Genomic DNA, 10,401 nt, shown 5'->3' with positions numbered 1-10,401 from the left:
GCATATTATGCAAATATGTAACCCACGGTAGAGAAAAGTCATGGGACAAGCTGATCAGTCAAGCAGTGCCCTCTTGTGGTTAATAGTTTGCACAGAGCCCTAGTATAAAATCACAGCCTACAGATACTAACATAAAAAAACAACAGTTACATATGATGTACTATCCAACTTTAAAGAAAAATAATTATAATATTTAAATGATCTAACTACCATAATAATTGTATAATAATTTCTGACTGGTCCTTCACGCGCTGCTCACGTTACCACGTGACGTCGCTGTTGCCGTTGATCAAATCGCGCGCGCTAATTAGCTCGTGTGTTGCTAACTAACAAAACAGTGAAGTTCAGTAACGTATTTTGTTTTTCACTCCTTATCTTTCCTTATTTTATACTATGTTAAAATGGTTGTAGATGACATTCAGTTTCTAAGTATTCTCAAAGGAAAGCGCATCAAACTTACCTTGAAAAATGAAGCTTATCTCGGCACCATCCAGCGCATCAACTCTAACAAAACCATCATTTTGGCCGACGGTGGGACTGGATTTCCCGTTTGTTTTGAAACAGTAAACATATTGTACTGTTTCACCTTCTGTTCACTCATTATGTTTGTCATTTCAGTGGTTGGGGCCAATAATGGATGTAAATATTTAGGTTCTAAAATGTTCTTCGGCCATGACGTTGTCAATGGTAAGCATTAAATGTCATACTACTGGAAATGTTACATTATGTCTTCTATAACTGTCTCTTATATGATCAACATAACAGTGGAATTCACCCATGAAGAAGATAATGCCAGTAGGTAAGTCAAAGATGTCACCCAAAATCACTGCACAATAGTTAAAGTGTAACTCTTTGTGTCGTGGTTGATGAATAAAAAGTGCTAGGGAGAAGACTCATGAGGATCACTTGACTGTGGAAAAGTTCCAGCCCTACAGGAGAACTGTTGGACTAGGTGAACATATGCATTTCATGAGATTTATTTTGTGATATATCTCTAATGATGTATTTACAGATGAAGATGATGAAGATGAGGGGGAATACATTAACTTCATTGTCATTGATGAGTTTCACGAAAAGTTTGGACGAGCTGTATGTTCATAAAAGTGATAGACTGAAAAATACAGTACATTTATATGCAATGCACTGTATTTTTCAGGTGATGCAAATAAAAAAGCAACAAGTAATTGGAGTAGGAGTGGATGGAGTTGAAATATACAAGCATGGGAGACTCTGCTGGCTTCAGGTAAAATGCAGATACAACTTTCACTGTCAAAGCTAACTATAAAGAAAACTGTTTAATGTTCAGATTGCTACAAAACACAAGGTGTACCTTTTTGATATCCTGCTGCTGGGAGCTCGCGCATTTAAAAATGGTCTCTCAATGATCCTACAGAGTCAACGTATTTTAAAGGTGAGAACTAAAAGCTTTGTGTGACAAACTGTATTTGTATAACATTTTGTCTTTGAATACAGGTCATTCATGACTGCAGAGCTATTGCAGGATGTTTATCCGCTCAGTTTGGAGTAAATCTGACAAACGTTTTTGACACTCAGGTGAATCAGGTCACATTTTATTCACCACCAAACTGGTATTGAGTTGAATTGAAGTAGTTCTCTCTCTCCGTGTCCCCTAAGGTTGCAGATGTGATGTGCTTTTACTCTGAGACAGGTGGTTTGCTTCCAGACAGAGTAAGCACTTTTCAGGAGGTGATCAGTCTACATCTAAAGGTTCCTTCATCACAGCTTCTGTCTTTGCAAATGAAGTCTCAACTCACACAGGTACCAGCTCAAGCCTAACACAAGCTGATTGAAGCTTTGACTCCATCTATGACTTCTTTAAATGTTTGTGTGTGTCAGGAGAAGGAGCTGTGGTATAAGCGGCCGTGCCCTCTGCCTTTGCTCAAGGTCATGGCTCTGTCTGTGATCCACCTGCAGCCTCTGCGCCTGGTGCTGCTTGACACGCTCATGGCAGACTACATGCTTCTGGTGGATTCATATCTCAAAAGTAGCCACTTCCAGCCCGATGAACTGGACCATCTCAGTATGGTGTGTAGTTGTATCATTTTGATCAAATGCCTTGTCTCTGGTGCCCTGGCACACTTAATTAAATCCATCTCCTGATTGTTTATTAGGAGAGTGTTTTGGAACTGCCTAAGGCGCTCAGACAGTTGGAGCAAATGCGTTGTGATCGTCAGGAGTGGGCAGCTGAGCAGTTTCCAGTGACAAAAGATGGTCTGCTGGATCGTTTTAACCCCAGAGTGACAAAGAGCACAACTGAAGAAGAACTACAGAAGACACAAGAGAAAGAGTTCTCTAAACCTGGGAGCATGGAGAATTATTCAGCCCAGAGCAGACTGTTTGCTGATAGAGGACTAAAGGCCACAAAGCAGAACAATGATAAGTCTCCAGTTTCAGTCCTGCCTGGTATTGGGCGTGGCCTGTTCTTCACACCCACAGTTCAGAGCCCTGGAAAGTGTGCAGCAGAGCCAGCCTCTGGTGAGAATGGGATGGGGCTCAATGAAGCTACCGTGGCTCCAAAGTCTCTCAGCCAGTCTTTCAGGTCCTTCAGAAATTAAAAGTTATCATTTACTGTATTACCTTCTTTTAGTTTGTGCTTCTTTAGTGTAACCACTAGATGGCAGTAAATAGTGGACTACCATGTACACTGGTTTGAGATTGTTTCTGGAGTTTATGTTCACATGTTGATGTTCATGTCACAAGTTCATGGTTTAATGTTTTGGCAAGATCAGACTTGCAGTGTGTTTATATTACGTGTATTGATTGGCATGTTACTAATAAAACAGAATTTGCTTTTGTTCAATCTTGTTTCATTTAATAGATTTTTACATAATTTATTGAAATGTAATACATGACACCATCATTATGTGTTCTGCTAATTTATCTTAATATACCAGAGTGAGATGCAAACACAGCTAACACTGGTAGAACACGAACTACAACCAAACAATAGCACCCGTCCATTAAGGCCCGGCATGACTGATGGGCATACAGGCTGCTTCTTTGTTGTTCTCCATTATTGGTGAAAAGCAGAGGCAGACACTGATGGATCTGTTGTTAATTGAACATTTCTGTTGATTACTGCTGACCAAAAACAGTTCCTGCAACTCTCTCTGATGTGTAATCACAGGTGGTCTGCACCTGCACTGTCCTACAGAGCTGATCTTAATCACATCATTTACCTCTGGAGGTGCCACACTGATTATTGCGGAGCATAGTGCCTCTTCACCAGAGCTGGTGCTGGGACTAGCAGCAGGGCACTGCTGTGGCCCAGGGTGCCAATGGGCCCAGTATAAATCACATCTTATTGCCATGGTTATCTGCATGCAGAGGCTTGGACTATGTCCAGAATCTTCTAATTGAAAGCAAGAGCAGATAAAGAAGGATTTTAATTAACTGGGAGGTGGCCCAGAACAAAGTCATTTCTCTTGGCAACCAGCCGCTCCCCAGCTTCTGCCACACACAAGTGGCACAAGGCTCTCATCTACCTATGGGCTATGCCCTGCCCTCTGTGCAAAATGTGTAGTCAGGAAAATGGAGGGAAGCAGTCGTATTCTAGCAAAAACGGCCATTTAAAGTCACTAGTCAGTGTCTGTATGGTTATATGCAAAACTGCCTTGATGTGATTATATTTTTGCTAAGGAAAAGTGATGAGACTTGCAGAATGAATAAGAATGTCTCCTTGTGTGTTCATCCACATGCGAGGCCATGATGTGTGGGGCCTTGGAGGACAGGCTGCTGTCAATGACAACCAGATTGGGGCTCTTAATTTAGAGGACCTTGCATTTCCTCTCCGTCACAATAATGCCTTATGTGCAACACTTCCTGTTTCTCAGGCTCAGGAGGAAGGAACAGGGCGCTTGTCACACGGTAGTCACTGCTTCCTCTCCTGCTCCCCCCTTTTCCCCGCTCCCAAACTTCAGACATCCATGTGTCCTTCACAGGGAAAGATGACTGCACCTTTAGCATCAGCGCAGGAAGCAGCAGGTTATTTTTGGACCCAAGTCGGAAAGGTAGTGCACAGACATAAACACAAACTTTAGGATGTCCAGCTGTGTTGACTTTGCATCCCAAAATGGAGGCTCCGATGTGTAAAGCATCAGGTTTTTCACAGCTGATTGTTTTGACTGACCAGTGGAAACCTGAGAGCCTCCTGTTTTCAGTAGCTGTCAATAAAATAGTTTGCAAAGAATCAACAAAAGTGCTCAGTGGCTGTCAAACTATGCAGGCACAACAATGATAGGCCACCGTCTTTAAATATTACATTGTGACACAAGCATGATCAACACAAAGTAAGCATAATCCACTAATCTACAATATTTGCTACCCTTTTTAATAAATTAATGTGTGGTCTTTAAGGGTATTTGGGCAGTGGAGATATGACAGGAAATCACAGGGAAAAGAATACAGCACCAAACATCATTGTAGCACATCAAAATCAACAGGCCCATTTATCCACTGGCTTACATTTTTATGGCTGAAAGAGTTTGGGGAAGTTTACAGTAAAGTAATGTTATTGCATGTTTTCCTAATAAAACCGTACAGTCACTGGCCACAGGACAGTAGTAGTAGCATGGTGCAACTGGGCCTCCTAGACACGTGCCAGACTTGCATTATTGATCAGGTGAGCTTGTGGCACCCTTGTGACAGCACCCAAAACAAAAGCATTGTGTCCTCCTGCCCCTCCACCTTATTTACTTTCCGCCATACACTACATAGCCTCTCCGGTTACCGACAACACCGGGCGACAAGGTATTCAGAATAGGTCAGCGCTCCTAGGCAACCATAGCCCCTCTTTCACGAGTGTTAGGCTACAGATCTGTTCATAATTAATAAGCCTTTGTTAATTATTAAAAAGCAGAGGGATAATTTGGCCAAAAGCTACCTGTTTAAACGGGAGTTGGCTGGAATGGGCGTGCTGTTAGCTGGTTTGTCCTATAAACACATCATTAAAATTGATTGTCGGGCTTGCTGACTAAGTGCACATGCAGGATTGCGGTCCATTTCACTTTGAATGCTGAGATCAGGGGAAAGCCTCTAGCTCTGATTAGTGGTTTGTTTTTATGCGTGTTGTTTGTAAGATGATTACGTTTGTGCCACGCTGTACTTTTTTACATGTGACCGCTCTGTGGACATTGAATGCTAATTACTAGAGTGGCTTAAGGTGGCAAAGTTGGCTTGCACTGTTTGATTGGCTTGTTGAAGGGAAACTGATATGCCAGCCTTACCTGAGTAGTATTATACAACGGCCCGACTGGCAATGACGGACAACATTCAGCACAGCAAAACAACAAATTAGAAGCATGTCAACAAAATAATCTCAATTTCATTATTGATGTGACCGCGTGTAATCCCTCTGTATCTATGGCGTGAGAGATAGTATACTGTATAATCAGATATCAGGTTTGGCTGCTGCACTGAACTGGTGCGTATATCCGAAGCAGCCAATCTTCCATCTGTTAGGAAAAAGCTATTGTTAAATCCGGCACAAGCCCCTCTGACGACCCCCCTACCCCCCTTTCGCCTTCTCTCATGTTACAAAACGGCCCTCTTTCGCTCTCCCTTGGTCATATTCAGTGCACAGGATAAATATTTCACGTGAGAATGCCTGACCTGTCCAGATGGCCCTTTTTTGAAAATTAGAACAAAACATACCATCAATATTTCAGCTATTCTAACTAGTGGCCAGTTTATACGTGCAGGAAGACATAGCCAGGAAGTGTGCCGCTCATATTTGCTTACACACACATCAACAGATGCAAGGAACACAATATGTATCTTTATGGAGCTGCCATGTTGTTTACCCAAAGAGCCAAGGAGCGCAGGGACCAGGCAGAGGTCTCTAAAGGAAGCAGCCCCCAAACACTGACCTTCAACTGGATCGGAAGAGGAGGCAGTGCACTAGTGGGGCAGGTGAAGTGCCCAAAGGGTTGTTGAATGTACTGTATGTGGGCTGAGTAAAAAAAAAGTTTATCATCCACTTTAAGCAACTGGAATACTTTGTTTAAAAGCATTAGTCAAATAATAAAAATGAATAGGGTTATAGTCCTACAAGACAGGCAATTTTTTCCATCACAGAAAGAATTTCACTTTTTGTTTGTGATTATTGGACTTTCGAATGTGGTGATGTCATACTCCCACATGGGACAATTCACAAATGTTGAAGTTAATCTTGTATACATGAGTTTCAGAATCATGAAAAAACTGCCTTGTGATAGCACTTTTGAAAACAATAAAACCCTAACAAAAATGTGCATATTCACAACATCAAAATAACCTGTCCCATCTACATTATATAACATAGAGATAGATTATTTTGATTAGGTTGGTTATGTGACACCCATAGCAGCATATTTATCTATTTATTGATTGGTTTTTAAGTTTTGTGTCTCTTTAATTGCTTTGTAGGTTTTGCACTGACCTGAAACTCTAAAATGCTGAAAAAAGTCATAACAACAAAGACCTCCATTCTTGTACTGTTCATAGAAATGAGCTTATACTTATGTTCATTTGTTTAAAAAAAAAAAAAAATAGAGTAAATGCTCTAATAATTGAGAGATTTGCCTGAATAGAATAAGTGAAAATGAAAAGATGTTTCTTCTTCAGGATATGTGATAATTAGTTATTAAAATGTTGGCACTGGCCTCTCTCTGTGTTATTGAAAAGATGGCAGATTAGCTCCTGGCAGGTTGGTCCTAATGAAAGCGTGTTTTGTAGGAGCATGTGCAGATGAGGGGTGCTGCAGCCACAGGGCGGACCTCGGGGGCGGGACGGGGCTCCCTGTGGTTGGCTGAATTAGTGCCTGCTGCTCTGGCCTGGCAGCTGCTCTGGAGGGCTGGCATGCTGTCAGACTGGCACTGCGCTTCTGTGTTGCCAGGGCCAACCAGGGCACCACTCGAGTCACCCATAACAGCCTTTGTCCACCCACTGTGCCATACAACGAGTTTGGACAAAAAATAAGTATTCCTATGACGTAATATCAGCTAATTGTGGTCATTATGTCCAAATAGAAATAATACTGTCAGAGATTTAGCAGATATACTGTATGTATTTGTGCCTTCCTCACACAGGCTAAATTCGTACATTGTGAGAAAAGTCAATTTTATTCTATTTATAAAGATTTCTTTCTTTTCTGTTTAACAAAAGCTCTAAATAAAAAGTCAAGCATTGTTTTAAATGCTGCATCTGTTCCACTTTGCCACACTGTCTGCCATATGCACAATACTGAGACCCAGAAAGACAGAGAGAACATTTAACTATTATTCTAAATTTGGAATCTCATTTTCAGGGGAGTCCATGCCCCAGAGGGAAGCCTATATTGTACATGTTTTTGGTAGTAGGGAGCACTAGGAAGAAACATGCACAAATATGGGAGAACCTTAATGCAGTGAGACAAGAGCTCTAACTGCTGCACCACCGTGTTGCTGTGAATATATAGAATATACAGATATAGAATAAAATTTAAAAAAACACAGCAAATTCCTATAACTGCCAATGTCTTGTATAATTCTGTAATATCTGCAGCAAGATTTCTCATGTACAAGGCCTTGTCTGGCAACCGTTGTAACTCCATAAGAAGCATCCACAAACAGCTATAGGATCCCTCCTCTGATGTGGGCGGGAGGCAGAGCCACAGTCCAGATGTGTTTGTCAGATACAGTAACAAAGGAATAGGCCCTGCTATCTCTCCGCCATACACAGCTAGATGTGAATATTCATGATGGATTTATTTTGGACTCTGACGTAGCTTAGACATAGATGTAAGCATGACATTTAACAGTGGACATATCTCGGCTCATTTCATGTCGAATCAAAAGAACCAGCTGTTTGTTGTCCAATCAGAGGCTACTACTGTGTGGGTTCTATCACCATTCATCTTGTGCCAGCGTTTGACCAAAAAGACCGCACCAAATATTCACAATGAAAGGAATGGTGGCGCGTATCCCAAACTGTGTCCAGCCCAACCGTCTTTGAAATCCATTTTAGAGGTAAATTCACTCAAATAATCCGCTGGCTAACCGCAATAGTGGTAAATGAATGTGTTTGAATGTTTTCTTGAGACTGGCCCAGTGTTAACCCAGCAGATGGCCTTTACTTCCTAGGTCTGAATGAGTTAGTGAAGCAGTGGGCACACAGAGGGAGATTTGTGAGTAAACTGTTTTGCCTCCAGTGCCTTTGTTTGTGGTAATAGGGAGGGCAAAATGGCCGCATAATGAGAGCCGAGTGTTTTGGTGCTGTTGTTGTAATGGGATAGAGTGGAGAGGCCAATTATTGCAAATGATTAAGGCAGACAAGACTGTTGAATTTAGGGTGAGTACTATTCGTCCTTGGTCATTTTAGGGCTGGACAATTAATCAAAATTTAATGAAGAGCAAGAATCAGCAATCTCATTTGTCAAAGATCAGCTTGGGTCTTTTTAAACAAGAGGTCCACAGCCAAACATCTGATTTACCAAATTTTAGTGAAAAATGGTGATTAAAGGCATACTACGTAAATTTTCTGGTGTCAGCAGCTTTTTTTCCATGGCGATATTATCACTTTTTCTGGCATTCATCTCCATAGAGGTAAGTGGATAGTAGGGCTCCCACCAGAAAAGTTACATAGTACACCTTTAAGAGTTTGTATTGTTTATGTTAAAAAAATATATATATGGAAAGTTATTTTTATGTTTTTTGAAATTGTGATTTATTTTTTGTCACGTTACCAGACCCTAGTTCATTTTGATTAGATTATAATAAAAATCATTTACTTGTTTGTAGAAATGTGTGAGGTCTACAGATAAACATCATTGTATCTTATTAATAGCCAGCTACAGTATGTTAATGCCTAATAGTGTTGTAAAACATGTAATAGTAGTGCATTACAGTGTGGCAGGTGCGTAGTTAGCCTTATCTGCTAAAGGATTGTGCACTGACCCCGGTGACCCCTGGGCTGACACTAACCAGGAAGTGTGGCAGTAAAACACAAACAGGCCCGGATCATTACAGTGCATTATTACAGTGGAAATCTGCTGGCCTCACGGTTGGGCTGATGGCGGGGGCAATCACACAGGGATTTACAGCTCTGTCTTTTGTTAATATGACCAGACATATGTCACCCTAAAGATGGTGCACTGCCCACCATGCATTATGTCACTATAACTGGTGATTAAGGAGATTTTCATGTACTTTTGGACTTACAATATGTACTGTAACTTCTGATTCACAGTGTGTAAGATTAAGCTAGAGACAAATAGATGTTATGGTCATACTATCATGACAACAACTTAAAGTGAGTGTTTTTTTAATCTTGTATATACAGATTTGTAGCCTAGCGTTCATATGATTCGTGATTATTTTAAATGCTTATATACTTACGGCTGGGGTCTCCAATCTTTCTCCCTTGCAGCGCTACTTTTACAAAACAAACATAACAGAGAGTCATCATATTATCACTGTTAGATAAATTACTCCAAAAATATCATCAAATGGGAGTAATAACATTTTGAATTTTGGTTGGTCGGTAAGTAGTTAGGAAAGGGAGGTTGCTGGTTCCTTACAAATCTAATTTTGCTAACTAAGTGAACGGGTCTGGCGGGGTTGCCTGGATTCTGCTCGAAAATCTAAATGCATCTCAAAAGCAACTGACCGGACTATCACTATAAAGTTATGGCCAAAAACATAAAAGACCTGACAGCATTTCCTATCTTTTAGCATTACCAAGTAAAAAAGCAAATCCTTGTTCCCACCATTGTGACTTGTCCTGGTTTACTGCACATTATACCATGCCCACGTCCTGATAACAGCACAAATGAATGACCTCAGTGTCCTTAATAGTTATAATAAGCCAACTAACTGCCATACTTGTGTGTCATTACCCTATGTGGTTAATATAATTTGTCATTTGATGAAGTGGCTCAAGTTTATCACAAGAACTTTAATACCATTTACCATAAAACTCCTATCTGCAATCTCAGAGTTACATTCTCTTTAAATATCGATGATCATGGTGTGAGTAAATGTGTGTGTCGCTGTGTACGTGTGTTTGTATGTGTGTGTGTGTGTGTGTGTGTGTGTGAAAAGTCACCAATTCTGCCGTTTCCCATCAGGCTTTGTGCTCCACGGGGCTGCAGCTCTTTTCCCGTCATTATGAAAGAGCAGAGGAAGACATGGAGTAAATGGTTTCCAGGTTGGGCCCTTTATTTGAAGAGGAAGGGGCGGCCACACAGGTACATAGCGTTCTCCAGCTGACTGTGGGAAAACAGGGAATATCACTGAAACCTGATCCAAAATAGTTTAACCATGCCACACTTTTTCAGAATCTAGATTAGCTGTTGTATATCACTTCTCATGCTGTCCGCTGAGTGCTACCATAAGAACAATGCTCATTGTGAGGCCTGACAGC

General features: G+C 41.1%; 1 protein-coding gene across 1 annotated transcript; it reads left to right on the top strand.

Annotated features, from left to right (window-relative positions):
* Positions 1–358: 358 nt before the first annotated feature.
* Positions 359–10,190, top strand: exd1 (exonuclease 3'-5' domain containing 1). The gene is given in 15 exon segments (XM_055231288.1): positions 359–531; positions 619–687; positions 766–802; positions 879–952; positions 1,013–1,089; positions 1,157–1,243; positions 1,307–1,411; positions 1,474–1,554; positions 1,636–1,779; positions 1,858–2,046; positions 2,133–2,560; positions 3,795–3,916; positions 3,919–3,957; positions 3,960–4,031; positions 10,106–10,190. Coding segments are annotated over 15 exon segments (1,698 nt in total). The 5' UTR covers positions 359–401; the 3' UTR covers positions 10,150–10,190.
* Positions 10,191–10,401: the final 211 nt, after the last annotated feature.

Source organism: Periophthalmus magnuspinnatus, chromosome 22 (genome assembly GCF_009829125.3).
Source record: "Periophthalmus magnuspinnatus isolate fPerMag1 chromosome 22, fPerMag1.2.pri, whole genome shotgun sequence".
Taxonomy (NCBI): Eukaryota; Metazoa; Chordata; class Actinopteri; order Gobiiformes; family Gobiidae; genus Periophthalmus; species Periophthalmus magnuspinnatus.
Note: the sequence above shows the minus strand (reverse complement) of the source record. Positions and strands in the feature narration are given on the sequence as shown.